Consider the following 18,974-nt stretch of genomic DNA (forward strand, 5'->3'; position numbering starts at 1 on the left):
AGCCGAAGGCAGACGCCCAACCGACTGAGCCACCCAGGCGTCCCTAAATAAATAAAATTTTAAAAAACGAATAAATAAAATGTATGTATATTACTACTTAAAATAATGATATTTGTGTTTAAGTTTTTATAATTAAGTTTTATATTTATAATTGTGTTTATTGCAGTATTTTTAATTCCTATACTATATAGTTAAAACCTTAAAGTTTTACAAAATGCTTGCTTCCATTTTTAAAATAACTTTCCAGATTTACTCCTAAATGAACGGACAGTCAGTGAGGAACAGACAGAGAAATGGGGAACTCAGGCTTTAGTCCCAGAGCTGGAACAAGACCCAGGTCTGTCACTCCCTGCTGTGTGGCCTTGGGCAAGTGGCTGTCCCTCGCTGAGCCTGTCTCCTCATCTGTGAAATGAGGATTTTTTTTCCCCCTGCCTACCTTGCAGAGTCCCAGAACTAGGGAGGTGGATGGTGCCAAGGACTTCTGAACTGGCAGACTTTGGCCTGAGGGCTGGGGAGAGAGAGAGCTTGAGGAAGGGTTTTGAGACGTCCAAACCATGGACACTTTCAAGTTCTAAAAGTTGGTTTTTATTTTAAAAGGGGTCTATGTTCATTGTAGTAGATTTGGAAAAGACAGGTAGACCTGGAGAAAGCAGAACGGTGGGAAACCTGCGTGTCAGGGAGAATCACTGTTAACGGTTTGGTATCCAGCCTTTGAGGTGGTTTTTATATGCATGTAAAATTTCTAAAATATGTATTTATTTTTAATAGCTCTTCAACTGAGCCACAGTGGGCAGCCCACCGAACATACTGTGGTTCACAAAGAGTTTCCACAGGTGTTGGCTCCTTCTTATGATGCCAAGGAAATGGTGCTGAGACTGCTGACCCATTTTACAGAGGGGAAAACTAGGGCCCGGGATGGGTAGGGACTCCTCTGTGTCACCCAGTGTGTTGGTAGCACAGCCACAAGTGGGAGGCGGAACATGGGGTCAGCTGAGGACTGAAGCCGGTGTGCCGGGAGTATCCTGGGCCCCTCTGCCAGGTCTCTGGAGCCCCCACCCATCCATCAGGAAATGGTGTCCTCCCCACTACACCCCATCCTGACTCATGGCACCACCCACCAGCACCCCCCTCCCCCGGACAGTCTCTCTCTCACCCAGGCTGACCACCCTTGCTAAAAATAGCCCAGGGCCAGGACCTCTTCCATCCCTGCTGCTCCAGCCCTCGGAAATGGACTGGGTGGGAGGAAAAATCAACATAGTCCAGGCCCCAAAATAGACGATCACCCGGACTCCGCGGTTTGGGGCCTCGGTGTAGAGAGGCCAGGAGGCGGGGTTCCTGCCCCAGCCCCACCCCTGACCCATAAGACAAGGCCCAGCCTTTACCCGGGCCTTGGTTTCCACAGTGGGGGGGGGGGGGAGCTGCACAATGCCCAGGTACAAACACCTGCCCCCACGTGCCCCTAAGGACCCCTCCTTCTCTCTGTTCCGTCTCTCAGTTTCCATGTGTAATGTGGTTTGAAAAAAGGGTTCTTCCAAGATGAAAAGGATGGAAACCACTGATAGTCAAATCCCTTCGTTTTACAGAACTGGAAACTGAGGCCCTGATGGGAAAAGGGACTTTCTGTCTGCCACTTACCTAGGCAGAGACACGCCTCGAGCTCTTCCCCTGGCACCTGGTATGGGGCCAAGGCCAAAGGGTTCAGAGTGTCAGTGCTAGAGTCAGACCTGAGTTCAGATCTTGACCCTGCCCCTCTAGCTGTTCAACCTCGGGCAAGTCCCTTAACCTCTCTGTGCATCAGTGTCCTCATCTGTGAGCTGGGAGTCACCCAGGTAACCGTCCACGAGTTGGTGTTCTGCAAGTTTGCAGAATGGTTTCGGGCAGCCGAGAAGGCTTGAGCCAGCCGCCTGACTCCGGCTCCTGTTTCCCTGCCCCTCTGCTAGTATGACAGGACGGAAACCGCGGTCAACAACCTCAACCCCGCGTTCTCCAAGAAGTTCGTCCTCGACTACCACTTTGAGGAGGTGCAGAAGCTCAAGTTCGCCCTCTTCGACCAGGACAAGTCCAGCACTCAGCTGGACGAGCATGATTTCCTGGGCCAGTTCTCCTGCAGCCTGGGCACGGTGAGCCGGGCGCCTCCAGGGGGCTAAGGGCAAGGCAGTCCCCACCCCAACATCACGCCGCTCCCAAGGACAGGGTAGCCCTCGGCCGAGTCCCTCCGGCTGCTTTCCCCAGCCCCATCTTCCTGGCTGGCTTCCAAGGTAGCACTGGCAATGCAGGTAGCCCTGGGGGCCAGCAGGTACAAAAGGGGGTGAGTAGCCTGGTGGTTTGGGGCCAGGCTGAGGAGTTCCCATCAGAAAACACGGGGCATAGTGCCCGCAAGCTGTTGCCACACAAGAATGGGGACCCCGCGTGGCCAGAACTTCTGGTTGTTAGAAGTGAATCAGATGTGGTCTTGACTTCCTGGCGCAGGAGCACTGACCGCGGCCAGGGCACCCATGGGAGTCCGTTTGGGTGGCTGGCTTACTGTGTAAACTCGGGCAACTTCGTTCCCCCATCCAGCTCCATCCTTGGTGAGCCCGTGGAGTTAGGCGGTTGCAGGGCTAGGAGCCCCTCGCCCCCTGTTCCAGCCGTCTTAGGGCCGGGTGCCCTTGGGCGAGCCTGCCCCATCCTGGGCCTCCGCCTCCCCACGGTTTCACCTGGGGCTACTGACCACCGCCTAGCCACAGTGCTGGTGGAGGGAGTGCGTGCACCAAAATGGTCTGGACCTTCCACCAGAGGGGATGGAACAAGCGAGGGCCTGTCCTGCGATTCCTGCCCAGGGTCCAAGCCCTCCAGGGGTAACGGGAGGGAGCAGCAGGGTGAGCGGGCAGGGTGGGCAGTGGGTGGCCAGGGCCTGGGGAGAGCTGGGGGGTGGGGTGGGGGTGGGGAGGCCTCTGGACTAGAGAGAAGCCCCCTCCCAGGAGCGTCACGTGTGCCAAACCACAGCCCAGCCTTTCTCCTCCGCTCCTGGTCTGCCGGTGCCCTTGGGCGCCCCCAGTGGCTGCACCCGCAGGACAGGGGTGCAGGCGGTGAAGGAGGAAAACCAGCACGGGGCGGGGGACAGGAACATGTACAGATGAGCACGAGCTCTGGCATTTCCCCCCCAAGACGCTGAGAACCAGAGGGGCCTCCGAAGAGTGTGGGAGTGGGGTGCACAGAGATGGTGGAGGGCAACTTGACAATGTGTTCTGCTTTTCCTGTCTGTACGGCATTGATGGCTGAGCGCCGTGCGAACGTCTTCCCTACTCGGAGCATGAAAATACTAGAGGAGTCAGGGTTTGAGCTTCTCCATCAGGGATCACACCCTGCGGAGGGGGTGGGTGGGTCTGTAGCTGGCTTTGGGGGAGGCCGCGAGGGGGCTCCGAAGGTGAGCCTTGCAACAGCCTTTGCCTGGGGGCAACCAGGTCAGTGGGGGTGGGCCCTCCAGCAGGTGTCTTAACCCGTCCGGGCATCAGTCCCCTCCACTGCCCGGTGGAGTTGGCGCTGGTTGCTGGGAGGACAGGCAGGCAGGGGGAGGTGCAGCCAGCGCCGCGTGGAGCCGTGGGCTGTGGGTGCTGCCTGTTGAGCATTTCTGCTCCCCACCAACCCTCAGGAGCGCCACTCTTCTCTCTCCCGCCCCCTAGATCGTCTCCAGCAAGAAGATCACTCGGCCTCTCCTACTGATGAATGACAAGCCTGCGGGGAAGGGCTTGATTACGGTACCAGCCCCCTCCCTGCTTTCCGCACCCCTCCGCCTCTGCCCGCTGCCCTCCCCCATCAATGGGCTGCTTCCCTGGCAGATAATCACCAGCTTTGTTTGGAGTAAAAAGGCCCAACTTACAACTTAGCAACAGGTCTCTTAGCAACGGGCTCCCGGCTCCACATATGATGCGTTGGGGGCCGCCAAGCTGGGAGTAGGGGGCTTGCCAGAGGCTCCGGTGGCCGCCTGCTCCCAGGGCAGGGGCGCTCCACCTCGTCCCTGAGGGCCACCATAGCCCTCCCAGCACGCCCACCCCTCCTCGTCCCTGCCTGCCCTCCCTAGGGGGGGTCTTTGAGAAGCGCCCTGCCCGCGGATCCCTGTTTGCCGTTGCTGTGCACAGCGATCCCAGCCACGCGCAGTGATCCCCGCGATGCGCAGCGATCCCCGGATCCCCGCCTGTCGCAGGCCCTTTGCGTCCTCGCACGCGCCTCCAAGGCCCGGAAACCCGTGTCACGGATGAGGGACCTGGAGCCCAGAGAGGGAGTGCCCTGGGGCGGTTAGGCTAGCGAGGCTCCCTCCTTTCAGAGGCTGTGTGCTGCCAGAGGGACCGGCCGGCTGGAGGGAGGAGGGCCGAAGCTCTGCGTGCAGTATACAGTCACCCTCCTGCTCCGGAGCCTCCCCGGCTCCGTACTGCCCCCTGCCCCCTGCCCATGGAGCTTTGCGTTCAAGGCTGTGACGAACCCCACCTTGCTCTCCTTATCGTACATACTTGCGTTCCCGGCAAACTGAACCCTTAGCGCACCGCACATACCCCAGATCCTCATCCACTGTTCCTGTCCCCCTGGAATGTTCCCTCCCCAGCCCACCCCCACCTCTTGGGGTTCAGAACCTCCCCATCTGTATACCTTCACTAGCCGGCTCTCTTCCACTTGGAAGCCAGCCCAGCGGCTCCCTCTCCGCCCCCCCCACCCCAACCTGGTACACTGTCCCCCCCTACATTGCCGGGGGGGGGGGCAGTCCAGACCTCGGTTCCTTCCTCTGTGGGATGGGGGCAATGATAGGATCTACCTGGCAAGGTTGTTGAGCAAGTCTCTGCTGGAGGAAAGGAAGGGGAGCCCAGCATCCAGCCTGGATTCCGTATGTGGTCCTGGTGGGTCCATTAGCTTGTAGGTGAGGCTGTCCTACGGGCGTGAGGGAAGAGGAAGCCCTAGGGGAGAGAGGACCCAGCCCACCTGTGTTCCTGTTGGCCCGAGGGCTTTCCCTGCCACTGTGTGGGGAGGGAGAGAGAAAGGCCCAAAGAGGGCAAAAGTGGCCCCAAGGTCACTCAGCTGGTCCATCACCGGCTGGGTTGGAGCCAGAGGGCTATGGCTGAGGGGGAAGACCTGGAAGACAGATGACAGTCTGAGCTGACAAGACAGCAGAGGGAGCTCAGGTGACTCCTGTCTCTGCCCTGGGCCTCAGTTTCCCTAGCTGCACAGTGGGGTTCCTGGAATACCCAATGACTTGACGTTTTGAGGTGGCTATACTCCAGGGTCTGCAGTGGGGGCCCAAGGGGGCCTGTCAAGCTTCTCCCTGGCCAGAAGCTCTCCCCAGAGCTGGAGACCACCCCTCGTATCTGGTAGCTGCTTCATGGGGCCTCCCCTCTTGAGCCACGTGGGGTCACTTCTGATCCTCATATTCACACGGGTTACCCCATTTTCCAGAAGCTAGAAATGGAGGTTTCGAGAAGATGAGAGGCACGTCCAGGGTCCCCTGGTACTACCACTCCTCCTCTCCTTTCCCCTTCCCCGCCCTGAAGAGCTGATCCCCGGGCACCTGTGCTCCCCACCTGGCAGGACGCCTGGGGGAGTTAGAGGGGCAGTTCCCGACCCTCACATTCCTCTGGCCTCACAGATTGCCGCCCAGGAGCTGTCGGACAACCAGGTCATCACACTGAGTCTGGCGGGCAGGAAGCTAGACAAGAAGGTGAGGCGGGCGAGAACGGGGTTCGCCATCAGGGAGCAGTATCCCTCCCCCTGTCCAGGGATGGGGGGCCTAGTCCTGGTGCTTCTGGCCATCACCTTCATCGCCCCCCATCCAGGAACAAGTCCATAGCTCAGGCCACCCCAAATTCGGACCCCTTTATCAGTGAGGTAAAGAGTTTGCCATTATTTAGAGGTGTTCAAGACATAAGTGGAAACCCACTCCTGGGAACTCCCTACCTCAGTGTGAATGCTGGGATCATTACAGTTCCCTACAGGGCCCCACTGGGGGTGTCCATGGCACCCCCTGACCTCACCGCCTCTGCTCTTCCCACCTTCATTCTGCCTTAGCCAAATCAGCCTCCTCGTTGTCCCAGGAGTGCACCAGGCACCTCCTGCCCCAGGACCTTTGCCCTTGCTATTCCCTCTGCCAGGGATGTCCTTTTCCCTGAATGTTCCCTGACACTTTTTTTTTTTTAAGATTGTATTTTAATTTAGTGGAGAGACAGCAAGAGAGAGAGCATGAGCAGGGGGAGGGGCAGAGGGAGAGGGAGAAACAGGCTCCCCACTGAACAGGGAGCCCATGCCAGGCTCGATGCCAGGACCCTGGGATGGTGACCTGAGCTGAAGGCAGACGCCCAACCGACTGAGCCACCCAGGTGCCCCTCGTGACACTTTTTTTTTAACTTAAATAAATGGATTTTTAAAGGACATCCTATCCCTTCTGTGATGTGCTGGGATAGTTTCAGTTTTTCAAATTCCTACTAAAGTAAATTAAAATCCCATCCTGCTGCGGGCATCCCCCGGCATGGGGAATGATCGCCCTTTTGAAGTCCTACCCCATCTAAGTTATGATGCCTGCAGGCTCCAGGTCTTGGGGTCTCTGAGCACAGGCTTTGGTAACCCCGGGATGGGGGGGTTTCTCCTGGGGGGGGGGCTCTGCCCACAGCTCCCACCCGACATGGGGCTGGGGAGGCAGCTGGGCCCCCCCACCTCTCGTCTGAATCCGGTAGAGCCGTGCCTCCCTCACCCATGTCCTCCTGCTTCCTCCAGGACCTTTTCGGAAAGTCAGACCCATTTCTGGAGTTTTATAAACCAGGAGACGACGGCAAGTGGATGCTGGTTCACAGGACTGAGGTAGGTGCACGGGGCTCTGGGGCCGTGTCTCCCCAGAACCCCAGATCTCCCAGAACCAGATCTCTGGGAGCCAGGGGATCTGTGGTCCGGCCACCCCCTGTGTCTCAGGACAGGGCTCTGAGGTCACCACCATGCAGGGGAGGGGAAAAGCCGTGATGGTGTCTCAAGGCCTTCTCCCTTCCTGCCACACAGTGCTCACTGCCGTCCCCAGGAGCGTGGCTGTGGGCCTCCCTCCCTTGCCACCCCCACCATCGGACTGGCCCAAGCCCAGAGCACTGCTGCCCTGGGCATGCACTCACGCTTGGCCCTCCCTGTGCTGCAGGTGATCAAGTACACGCTGGACCCCGTGTGGAAACCATTCACAGTGCCATTGGTGTCCCTGTGTGATGGGGACATGGAGAAGCCCATCCAGGTGAGGGGGCCCTGGGAGCCCTGCGCCCCACCCTGCCAGCTCCAGCCTCCTACGCTCTCCCAGGCTCTCCGAGGATGCCTTGCAAAGCTCTTTCGTACTAAGGTGGGAAAGCAAACCTAGGTAGGGGGAGAGGCAGGGGACCTGGGCTCGCGTCTCACATCTGCCTGACCGTCTGAGCCATCTGGGCAAGGCCCCCGTCTCCGTGAGCCCGTCTCTGGAACAGGAACAGAATGCCCTCCCAGAGGGCTGTGGTGCTCCCAGCTGGGACGGCAAGCGTGCAGGCACCTTGGAAGCCACCAGGTGTTGTCAGTGTGATGAGGACAGCGATTACGATTACGGGTGTCTGCGGAACCTCAGTCCCCAGGCGCCATGTCTGAGAGCAGATGGGGGGAGGGAACCAGCGAGGCTGGGGCATGGATCCCTGAACAGCGTACTAGGAAACCTGAATTCTCGTTCTGGGTCTGCTGCTGCTGCTGTGAGACTTTGGGCAAGTGCTTCCCTCTCGAGGCCTCCGTTTATCCTGCCTCCTTCCTAGCAGTGGCAGCTAGATTAGAGAGCTGGAAAGCTGGGATTTTTTTGTGTGCCTATCTCAAGGGAAGTAACAGTCTAGGGAGACGAGAGGCATGTCCAGGGTCGCCCTAGGGAATGCCCCTAGGGAGGGCCCCAGGCCACAGCCCACCAACGCAGGTGGACCACAGCCCCAGACAGATGAGAAGCTGAGTGACAGGCATGTGGGGAGTCGAGCTTCCTGCTCCAGAGCGTACAGCCTCCATTGCTGGGGTGCTCCTTTTCCCAGCAATCCTGGAAGGCTTCCTGTAGGAGGCAGTTCAGGAGCTAATGGCATCATCCCAGGCCAGCAAGGCAGATGTTGGGGAACAGGGGGAGGCACCAGCAAAAGGAAGACGTGGGGTTTGCTCAGACAGCTGAGTGGGCTCTGTGGTGACCTCACTGGACCCACCCCAGGTCATGTGCTACGACTATGACAACGACGGGGGCCATGACTTCATCGGCGAGTTCCAGACCTCGGTGTCGCAAATGCGTGAGGCTCGTGATGGCGTCCCGGTGAGATGGGCCCGTGGGTGTGTGTGACCCTGAAACCTTAGCAGGGGACGGGTGAGGCACACAGGCTTAGAATCGGGCAGACTAGGGCTTAGATCCCAGCTCTCTGGCTGTATGACCTTAAGTAAGACATCCAGTTCCTCTGAGCCTCAGTTTCCCCATCTGTCAAATGGGGCAGAGGAGGAGAGGGGGAATTAAATGAGATGATCCTGGTAAAGTGTCTAGCGTGTGGTGAGCACTGAAGAGCTGTCCATTGAACTCATGCCAAGAAGCTGGGCCCCGGGTGATGGTTCTGGGTAGGTGAGTGGACATGATGCAGATGAGTCATCATCCGGGGTGGGAAGGAGATCCAGGTCCTCCTACCTTGGGCAAGCACAGCTTGGTGTGAGTCTGAGGTAGCCAGAACATTTCTGGGTGTGGACATCTAGGAAGGCTTCCTGGAGGAGGCATGCTGCCCCCTGGTCAGCACTGTGGAGGGGATCCTGGGGCCCAGGGGAGGGTCAGTCCCCCATGGAAGCCCCAAGCTGAGCTTCTCTTTCTTTTATGTTGTCCAGCTGGAGTTTGAGTGCATCAATCCCAAGAAGCAAAGGAAGAAGAAGAACTATAAAAACTCGGGCATCATTATCCTGCGTTCCTGCAAGGTGGGCCAGCGGGGGTGGGCCCAGGGCAGGGCCCCGTTTGGTGGGGTCATGTCGGGAGCTGTCACTGCAGAAGGGATAGGCAGAGCATTGGGTATGGAGCCAGCAAGGCCTGGATTCAAATCCTGGTTCTGCCATGTCCTGGCTCTGGGATCTTCTGAGCTTAACCTTTCTGGGCCTCAGTCTCCTCATCTGTAAAATGGGGATGTTAAGAAGGTTATAAAAACAAAGGTGAAAGGTGAGTCTCATATCATATTCCTGGGATGTAAGGAGGTTCAGGAGGGCATGAATGACCTTCCAGGGCCTCTCCTGGTTGGAAGGTAACTGCTTCCCATGCTGGCGGCTTGCCCATTGCATGTCCGGCACCCGAGGGACAGAGGGTTGTCCGGTGGGGGCCCAGCGACATCACTGAGGGCTCAGGTCGCTGTGACTCGCATGGTGCAGCTGGGCCTCTGAGGCCCGGAAAGGGAGTGAAGTTGACAGCCGCGGTGGTCAGGGCCGCCCCTGGATGCCCAGGAGCCAGGCTCTGCCGGAATCGGGCAGGGTGTTCAGGCAGGCAGCCTGGGCCAGGGCAGCGAGCGCCCTGAACACCGGGCCTGACGTCCTGGTCTGGAAACCGCGCAGTCTGGCGGGGGCCTCCACGACTGCTCGCTCGGCGAGGTCACGACGCCAAAGTGCCCGGGGAAGGCTAAGCTGGCAGCTGCAGCCTCATGATGTGGGGTCCGTGTTCCTGAAACTTCCGTCACGCCTACTCCCCTTCGTGATTTTCGCCACCTGCCTTACTTATTAGTTTTTGTAATCAGTCCTTCTTCCCTCCCCATTCTGGGTTTTTTTTTTTTTTTCTTAAATACATTTATTTTGAAAGGAAGCCCCTTACAACCACCCAAATTGGAAGGCCAGTATCCTTCGCCAAAGGGAGCAAAGACCATCATCAAAACAAACACGTGTGTTGGCAGCTTGATTACGTTACAGCCGAAGGCCTTGGGCCGGAGGCCTGGTCCTTCTCCGCTCAGGGCGGAGGTCCGTCAGGGCTAAAGAGGGCTCAAGGACTGAACAGCAACAAATTGAGACTTTCTCTGCCCTGTAATTGGTAGGTACGACTGACACTAGGCCCCGGGACCCTGCCTGGAATGAGCGTGCGTGTGCGTGTGCGTGTCTCACCGCCTGAACTGTTGCTCTGAGGGTTTTGTTATAGAGAGATTTGGGTTTGGTTGTAATCAGCCTGGTTCTTCCCTTGGTCTCCTTGACTCTGCTAAGGTTTTGGGGCACAGAGCAGTCAGCTCCCCAAAGGTCATTCTTGGGAACCGTGGCCAGGTGGAGGGCAGGCCCTCAGGTGCAGGCCAGGGACCCACTGACTCCCCTGATTCCTTCCAGATAAACCGGGACTACTCCTTCCTGGACTACATCCTGGGAGGCTGCCAGCTCATGTTCACCGTAAGCCCCCCACCCCAGCGAGGACCCTCCCTAAGGGCTTGGGCCACCAAGGCAGCAGGAGGGACGGGGGATAAACTGCAGGAAGGGCTTCCCCAGGGCAAGGGGAGTGTCTGGCCCAGAGGAGAGGGCCTAGGTGGCTGAGCCTGAGTCAGGGCTTAGCTGCAGGTCAGGGCATGGCTGCCGCACCGCAGAGTGTTCTTGGCTACCCCCCTGCAGAAGGAAAAAGAGCTGAATTCCTCCCTGCTCTTCAGAAGGCCTTCTGTCTCCTCTGCTATCCCTCCTGTTTGCTCACTCGGTTCCATCCACACAGGTCCTCACTGTTCCCCCAAGATGCCAAGACCCACCCCACCGTGACGCAGTTCCCAGGCGGCCATCTCTCTCCCTAGATCCCTCTCCTAACCCTCCCCCCCCCCCCCCGTCGCGCTACCCCTCTGGGGGCTGGGCTGGAGTTCCCTGGAGGCTGAGAGAGCAGATCCCAGCTTCAGCCCCTGTGGAGCACCTTCTCTGGTGCTCCCTGCCTCGCCCTGGACCTGGCTCTGGGGGCATGTGTCTTGCCTACAATGAGCACCCATTCTGGGCAGATGGGCACTGGCCTACCAGGCAGCCCCAGGTCCCAGGGCCCCTTGGGGGTCTGAGGGACAATGTGGAGGTGGCTTGGGGTGGGGGTAAGGTGTCTGGGAAGGCTTCAGTGGGGCAGCGACCTCTGAATTGGGTCTGAATGACAGAGGAGAATGAGAGAGGGAGAAAAGATGGCCTGGCTCTTAGGTAGAGGGAACCTCATGAATAAAGGCCTGGAAATGGAAACGGAGGAGTGTGTGGGTCGTGACAATGAGGGGGACAAAGGACTTTGGGACTGTGAGTTGACTTTGTAGCACATAATCTGGGCAATAGACTTTATGCTTGGGCAGTAGGGAGCCACAGATGGCATTAGAGCCAAAGGAATTACACAATCAGTTGGCAGGTTTCAGATCATCTTATGGAAGGGTGGGTTGGCACAGGGAGATGAGTGGCTTCCCATGTCCCCTCAACCTGTGTTCCCTGGGGATGAGATAGAGAGCCAGGGTCTGTGGCCACACTCTAGCCTTTTCTCCCCCACTCTACAGGTTGGGATAGACTTCACAGCCTCCAATGGGAATCCCCTCGACCCTTCCTCTTTGCACTATATCAACCCCATGGGCACCAACGAGTATCTGTCGGCCATCTGGGCTGTTGGGCAGATCATCCAGGACTACGACAGGTAAGCTTGACTCTGAAGGGCAGCTCCGGCTCCGTCCATCCGGGAAGCTCAGCTGGTCAGAGCTGGAAGGGACCCAAAGATCCTCAGACCTGGGAATGGCCAACACACAGTATACTGTCTTACTGTCCCTTCCTACACCTTGGCAGACATTGCTAGTCGATTGCTGACCTCTTCCCTACCGAGCCAGGTCCACACTGGAATCCTCCTCCACGTGGTACACCAGGGAGCCAGTAAGAAAATGAATCAAGATAGAAAATGAAACTTGTTTGCTCTTGTTGCAACTTTCCCTTTTATAGCTGGGGCAATGGAGGCCTGGGACGCAGGTAGAGAATTCATCCAAGTCAAGCAGATCAGGGGGACTAGTACCCAGGCATTCTGATTCCTGGGCCCGGCACCAAATGTCCTAATGTTCTCACTCCTGTTGGGAACTTAGAAGGAGCAGCCAGCAGGTGTGGGCCCTCTTCCCATGACCATGCTTCCTGGAGATTTGGGGATAAGGGGGGGCAGTGGAAAGGCAGGAAAGGAAAGCTAGTGTAGAGGGTGTGGCCTTGGAGGATCAAGTCACTTGAAGGTTATGGCATCACTGCCACGGGTGCTGATGATTGGGACCTCCAGGCCAGAGGGTGGAATGAGAGACCAGATGATAGACCAAAACGCAGGAGACCAGGGAGGAAGGTATAGGTGCACAGATTTGGCAGGAACAACAGCAGGCTCAGGAATCCTGTGTACACTCGGCCTCCTTGAGAGAGGCAGCCTGAGGACCAGGATCTGCCTCCCAGGGGCTCAGGGGTGGCTCTGATCCCCGGCCACATTAAGAGAGGGATAGCACAGAGGGCAAGGGAGGTGAAAGTCCCCATCTGCATGGCTGGGTGGAGGAGCCCGCTGTGGCGGCCCTGGAGCCCCTTGTATCCCGCTGTCCACTCGGTCCCTTCACTGCGGCTTCTCGTGGGCATTCAGGCTTAGCAAGGAGGGCCCAGTGAGTGCGCTTCGCCAGCTCAGTGAGAGGCACCACCACTCACCCAGAACCCTTCACTTCTTCCTTCCCTCATCTCCCCCATTATTCTTTCCGCAAATCCTTTCAAAACACTCGAGTCTGACCCCTTCTTCCACCACCAGGGCTACCAGCCTGTTCAAACCACCATCTCCTCCCGTCCAGATCACTTCTGCAGCTCCTCACTGGTCTCCCTGCGTCTGTCCTAGCCCCTGGCAGTTTGTCCTCCACTCAACAGCCAGGGGACTCCGTGTAGCCTTGAGTGAGTGAGCAGGTGAGACAGGACCCCCGCCCTCAGGAGTTCCCGCTCGAGAAGGACACGGGAAAGCCACTGGAGTTCTGAGAGACCAGTTTACGTGTAAGGCAGGCGCTCCAGGAGCACCAGAGAGAGAGGGATTCTCAGGTCTCGGGGAAACCCACAGAGAGAAGGGGCCGTTGGAATCGGGCCGTAGAGGATGAGTAGGAGTTTGCCACAGGGAACAGACTGGGGACAGGTAGTTCAGGAGGGGGCACAACGTGATCAGAATTGGAGCATGCGGGTGCCCTGTGTGGGGGGCATAGCTAGCGGTCCGCGGCCAGGGCTGGGGCAGTGGGGTGAGGGAGGGCAGGTGGGGATGAGAGTAGGCTCTAGGGCTGGATGATGAAGGGTCTTGAAGCTAAGCCAAGGTTCTAAGGAGAATTTTTCCCAGCCACAGAAAGGAGGCTGAGAGACAGGCAGAACATTTCCATAACGACGGTGTTCTGCCGGATGCCCGATGTCCCAGTTCGAGAAGGATCTAGAAGCTGCACCCAGGCCCACTGGTTAGAAGTGCTGTGATGGATTAGCCATGTCTGCCACAGGTGTAGATGGGGTCAAGCCTCGTATTCACCAGGTACTCAGAGGCGGTGTGAGCTCAGTAATCATTCGAACAGAGCTCTTTCTAGAGGTGGTGAGCTTTTTCCTTCTGTCCTTGGAGGTATGCGAGGCCGGTGGGCCCAGCCCTGAGTGGGGCTGGGGGGGGGGTGAGTGTGGGCGGCTGAGGCCTCTGTCCTGCTGTCTCATAGTGGTTTTCTTTTCCTCTCTCTGATTAGTGATAAGATGTTTCCGGCTCTGGGCTTTGGGGCCCAGTTACCCCCAGACTGGAAGGTGAGTGGAGCTGAACTGTTTCCTTCTGGTTGAGATGGGCTTTGTGTGTATTGCCTCTCTCAGATCCACTCTGGAAGGGGCTGGGGGCCCAGCCTCCCTGCCTTCTCTGCATTTACCCCAAGCCCACACTCACGGCCCAGCCTGAACCTCACGCGGGCCTAGGGGCTGTAAGAATGAGCAGGCAGATTATGGCCTCTGTCCCCTGGTATCAAGTCAGGTGGGGAAGACACATAGGAGGCCAGATTTGGCAAACAAAAATCCGGGACATCCAGTGAGGTTTGAGCTTCAGATAAATAAATTTCTTAACTATATCCTAAATATTGCCTGGGATATATTTATATTAAATATATATATCCACTGTTTATCTGGAATTCACATTTTACAGGGCATCCTGTACTCTGTCCGGCAGCCCCAAAGACAGGCAGGGTCATCAGTCTTGAGATGGGGCAGCATGAGCCTGGGGGGAGCCCAGAGGAGGGCCCCAACCTGGCCCTGGGGGTAGCAGGTAAGGCTTCCTGGAGGAGGCAAGGTCTAAGTCAAGAAGGAAAGGGAAAGGAGGAGTTTGCAGAGTGACTAGAAGTGACGATGGGGCAGGGAGGGTGTTCAGAGCAGACAGACCCCATGCAAAGCCTGGGAGGAAGAGGGACGGGCGAGGTGGAGGAACTGAGAGGTGGGCGTTACGGCCTCTCTATGGAAGATGGAGAGAGCCCCGACTAGCGGGGTGGGAGGCCAGCCATGCAGGGCCTCAAATGCATGTTAAACAGCAGTGGACGGTCACTGCGGGGTCCATGTGGGGTGTTCTCAGCCAGCTGGCATTTTGAAGGCCCGCTCTGGCTGCTGAGTGGGGACTGGCTGGGGTGAGGATGGGCAGGATGGAGAGATGAAGAGAAGGAGTGATGTCCATTCTACAGGTGGAAAAACAGAGGCTCAGGGGACTTGCCCAAGGCCGTGTTTAATTCCAGCTGGGCAAATGGACCCTTCAGTTTCTTCTCAGAATCTGCTGCCTCTCCAGTGAGAAGCCTGGGGACGGGCACACAGGGCTCGTAAACCTGCCTATGTGTCTCAGCTAGTGCCCCCTCTTGTCTGCCCTGCTGTGCCCCATGCTGTTTTCAAGTGAGCATTTCCCTCCCATCCTCTCTGGGGAGGGACGATCTTCACCTCGAATTTCAGGGAGTGGCTCTGTGGCCTGTTGGCCACCGTGGGGCGGGGGGAGGCAGGATCCTGCAGGACCAAAGCTGGGCCTCTGGGCAGACAGCGACGCCACTGGGGGTGGGGCAGGCTGCTGCGGCCAGGCCCGGCAGGAGCCCGTTGCTAGGACACCGGCCAGCTTTGAAAGAACTCTGGCTGAATGAGATGTTTTCTTGCTCAAAAACCTCCTTGGAAATGTCACAGGGCAACTCTTTGGAGGCTCAGGGCTTGGCCAGGTTGGAGTGCCCAGTGGTGTCAGGAGGGCTGCCAGAGCCAGGCTGGGCGAGGGCAGATGCTACATCCCACCTCCCCTGCCAGGCCCAGCCCCTCCCGGGCCCTTACTTCCCTCCCGTTCTAACTGGCCTGGCTCCTGCCACGTGAACCTTCTTTCATTCATTCCTGCCTCAGGGCCTTTGCACGTGGCCTTCCCCTGGCCTGTTGCTCCTTTTCACTATTTTCCCCACTGTAGAGGCCAACAGGGCATTCCCTCTGGGAGGCCTTCCCTGAGGGAGTCATGGGGGGCCCCTCCTCCTGTCCCGGGCTGTCTTCACAAAACTTCCTGGTCACCTCTGTACGTGTGGGTTTGCTTGTTTGTCGCCTCTGTCCAGAGCTCAACAGTCCGGGAGGGCCCTTGGTTTCCTCCTGTGTCCCAGCTCCCGGTACACACTGGGTGTGTACCGGTTTGTTGACAGAGTGAATTTGGGGCCTGGCAGTCTGAGGAGACCAAGGTGTTGGCTCTCTGAGTGTGGGAAGCTGGAAGGAACATGCGACTCAGCTGCTTGCCCTTGGAACCTTCCTTCCTTCCTGGGGCTGAGCCAGGTGCACCCAAAAAGGACCCCTGCCCTGGCCAGTGGCTGAGGGACTCAGAAAGCATTTCCCTGAGGAGATGGACATTCAAAACGAGCCAGAGTTGGTCAGATGGAGAGAGGGATCAGGCGGGAGGAAAGGTCTGGGGTGGGGAAGAGCACAGTCTGTGACTCTCCCCACTGTAAGGCTGGGGTGACTAAGACTCGGAGAGGACAGGCCCTCGGGGATCCCTTCAGCTCCTTCTCCCGTGCCTGCCCCCACCAGGGCCACAGGGAGCAGCGTCTTAAGTCACCCACTGACCAGGGGCCAGGGGCCAGGCTAGGTGAACAGAAGCACTGATTGTCAGAAGGCAGCAGGGAGTCCCAGGACAAAGACCTGTGGCCAGCAGCTCCCCAGGGACCCCTAATCTGGCTATGGTCTCCAGAAAACGTGTCCTGTTTACTGGCATTTCTTAGGCAAACCAGGGCAGCACGCGTGGGAGGGGGCTGGGCTGCTGTAAGCGGCTGCACGTGTCTCCCAAATCTGGGCCTGGCTCTGCTGCGGCTCACGGCTGTCACCTGGGCATTCCCTGACCCCTTCTGAGCCTCGGTCTTTCCGCCTGTCAAGTGGAGCTGCTGGAGTAGGTGACCTGAGGGGCCTCTGGGCTGGACACGTGACCTTCACAGCCCCATCCACTTGGACCACCAGGCCTCCCCACAAAGAAAGGAGGAAAAGGGGTGAGGAATGAAGAGGTTGAGTGGCCCAGAAAGCAGAATATTACTGCAACCTTATCAGGAGGGGACTTTCCCCCTTGGTCTCTAAAATCTCCGAAAATCTGATTTTGCACAAAGTCATTGGCCCAGGGAGGCCTGTTTCCTTGGCAACCATTTTCCTCTCTCAACCCCTCGGTACAAGCCCCCCTCTCAGTCTCTATAGAGAGAGGCTCATCGAGTTGCCATGGCAATGAGGACCTCCAGCCCCCACAGCTGGAGCCCAGACTGGGGACAGGGTGAAGAGGGCCCCAGGGCAGGGAGAGGACCCAAGAGGGACATCAGGGGACTGGCTCCATGCCAGCCCTTAGGGCCGAGGGAGCAAAGAACAGAAAAGCTGTTCCCCCCGAACAGGGAAGGGTCTTCTCCTCAGGCCACCCACCCACCCCTAGGGCCCTGCTGGGGTAAACTCCCTATGCTGAGTCCCACCCCTCTTGGCCCAGGAGGACTCAGCAAGGCCAGGACTCCAATTCCATCTCCAGGCATGGGGGGCTCAGGTCTCAGGCTTGTTCTGCTGTGTGGCCTTGGCACCTGGCTTTCCCTCTCTGGGCCTGTTTACTTGTGAAATGGGCACACTGGACTCGGTGGGGCCTTCCAGCACGCACGTCATAATGTTTGGGAGCTAAAAAGCCTGTCTGGGAGTGTTTGCGCCCAGACTGAAGGTCTCACCTGGCAGGTACTCCCCCAGACCTCTTCATCTTGCTAATTTAAAAGCCATGGGCGAGTGTGAGGACAGAGGAGGGTCAGTGACTATCCTCCAGACTGAGAGGGCGCTTTCAGACCAAAACACAAGGCCAGCCGCTCCACGCCGTTGACACAGTTTAATTCAGGGTGACGTCCTGGGGGCCGGCTCTCCAGCCACAACTTTTACAGAGCAGAGGCATGGCGGGGAGGCCCCAGGGTGGTGCTGTAAAGTAGCGCCCGCCGTGTGCCCGCCGCGTCCGCTGGTTAGCTCAAGGAGGGCCACCTGTGCACCACTCGAGAGGCGATCAGAACGAGCCCTCCCGCATCCCACGTGGGCACACGTTAGCCTCCCCGGGGCCTAGAACACGCGGCGCCTGAGGGCGGGCGTTGCGCAGACACAAGATGGAGTCGCGGTCAGCCTCCTGAGGAGAGGAACGCCTTCTGAGGTTAGTGGGCTCGGGAGGCAGCCTGACCTCGGTTCTGGTCCCAACGTTGTCCTTCAGTAAGTGTGAGACCCTGGGAACATTCTAGACCATTCTGTGTCCCAGTTTCGTCATCTGGAAATGGGGTAGTAAGAGGCCTTTCCCCACTGCGTCATGGCCAGGAGCGAGGGGATGCCTGCAAAGCTCTGAACTGGGGTGTGCGTGCAGCAGGGAGGGGGGCTGTGAGACTGCGGCGGGAGGGAGAGCGGGGAGGCCCCATCTGAGCTCTGGCCCCCCGAGGCCCCGGGTTCTGCAGCCACCGCAGTCCTACCGCAGCCCCGAACGGTGTCTGTGGTTAGTGTTCCTCTGTGGTCCCGGGTCGGGGAGCGTGCAGGATGATCCACGGGGCTGGGGCTGGAGGCAGAGACACAGGCTGGGCCCCAGGGGAACTGTGCTAGCCCTCTATCTGCCCCCTCGCCCTCTGGCCCGTGATGCTTCCTGATCCCCAGTCCAGCTGAGCAGGTTGTCTGCTACTCCCCAGTTTGGCTCCCTGGCACAGCGTGGGCTCCTTTGCTAGCATTCATCCTGACCATGAAGTTGGGGAAAGCCCTTGGGGCCCACAGAAGTGGAACCTCAGTGATTGCATGTGACAAAGGGGCAGTCCAAGTGCCCCTGGAACCCACCTGGATGCCCCCAAGGCCTCTCTGTCCCGCTCCGGGACTTAGTGGGGCGAGGAGGCACACGCAGCGCTGACCCCCCAGAAGAGATTGGGGTGATGTGCACGCATTGTGAAGTGAGAGGAGTCAGGCCTCCCTGTGGGCTCAGCCCCAGCAGTGGAGGTGAAAGCAGATGTGGGGGGATCAACAGCCTTGACCTGAGGGTGGGGATGGGGCATGAAAAGCCAGGTGCCCCCAGGGGGAGCCTTGGTCTGGCAGTGGGGGGGGGGGGCTGGACCCAGAAAGTGCCGACCCAGCATTTTCTCTACATTTCAGGTCTCCCATGAGTTTGCCATCAACTTCAATCCCACCAACCCATTCTGCTCAGGTGAGTGTCAAGCCCACCTGTACCTGCCCTGGGTGGAGAGGGGTGGAGTATAGGTTTTGTATTTTTCTCCCATCCCCTCCACTCCTGCTTGCTCGTGACAGATGGGGAAGAGCTGGAGGTTGGAGTCAGGTGGTCCTGGATGCAAGGCCAGCTGCTGCCCTTTCCTGGCTGTGTGACCTCGGAGGGATCACTGTACCTCTCTGGGCCTTTGCCTCCTCACCTGCCCCAGGGAGTGTGATACCTGCTTAGCTCACCTTACTGGGTTGGTCAGGTGAGAATTAAGGGAAGTGTTGAAGGAAGCCCTGTGTAGAACAGGAGGTGAGGGCAGCAGATTATATACCTGTCTCTCATCTCCCACCCGTGCTTG

General features: G+C 58.2%; 1 protein-coding gene across 2 annotated transcripts in view; it reads left to right on the forward strand.

The window, feature by feature from the left end:
- The window catches only part of CPNE2 (copine 2), a 44,491-nt gene that overhangs the window by 15,427 nt on the left and 10,090 nt on the right, over positions 1-18,974 (forward strand). For both annotated transcript variants that reach the window (XR_008960084.1, XM_026494818.4), the window contains 11 exons: positions 1,941-2,120; positions 3,663-3,737; positions 5,612-5,683; positions 6,733-6,816; positions 7,139-7,228; positions 8,192-8,290; positions 8,842-8,928; positions 10,300-10,359; positions 11,463-11,596; positions 13,659-13,713; positions 18,556-18,607. Coding sequence is in view for 1 of the 2 variants with exons in the window: in XM_026494818.4 (XP_026350603.1) it covers positions 1,941-2,120; positions 3,663-3,737; positions 5,612-5,683; positions 6,733-6,816; positions 7,139-7,228; positions 8,192-8,290; positions 8,842-8,928; positions 10,300-10,359; positions 11,463-11,596; positions 13,659-13,713; positions 18,556-18,607 (988 nt within the window). In the remaining variant the exon portion in view is untranslated. The remainder of the gene's footprint in view (positions 1-1,940; positions 2,121-3,662; positions 3,738-5,611; positions 5,684-6,732; positions 6,817-7,138; positions 7,229-8,191; positions 8,291-8,841; positions 8,929-10,299; positions 10,360-11,462; positions 11,597-13,658; positions 13,714-18,555; positions 18,608-18,974) is intronic.

The sequence above is a fragment of the Ursus arctos genome, unplaced genomic scaffold (assembly GCF_023065955.2).
Source record: "Ursus arctos isolate Adak ecotype North America unplaced genomic scaffold, UrsArc2.0 scaffold_19, whole genome shotgun sequence".
Taxonomy (NCBI): Eukaryota; Metazoa; Chordata; class Mammalia; order Carnivora; family Ursidae; genus Ursus; species Ursus arctos.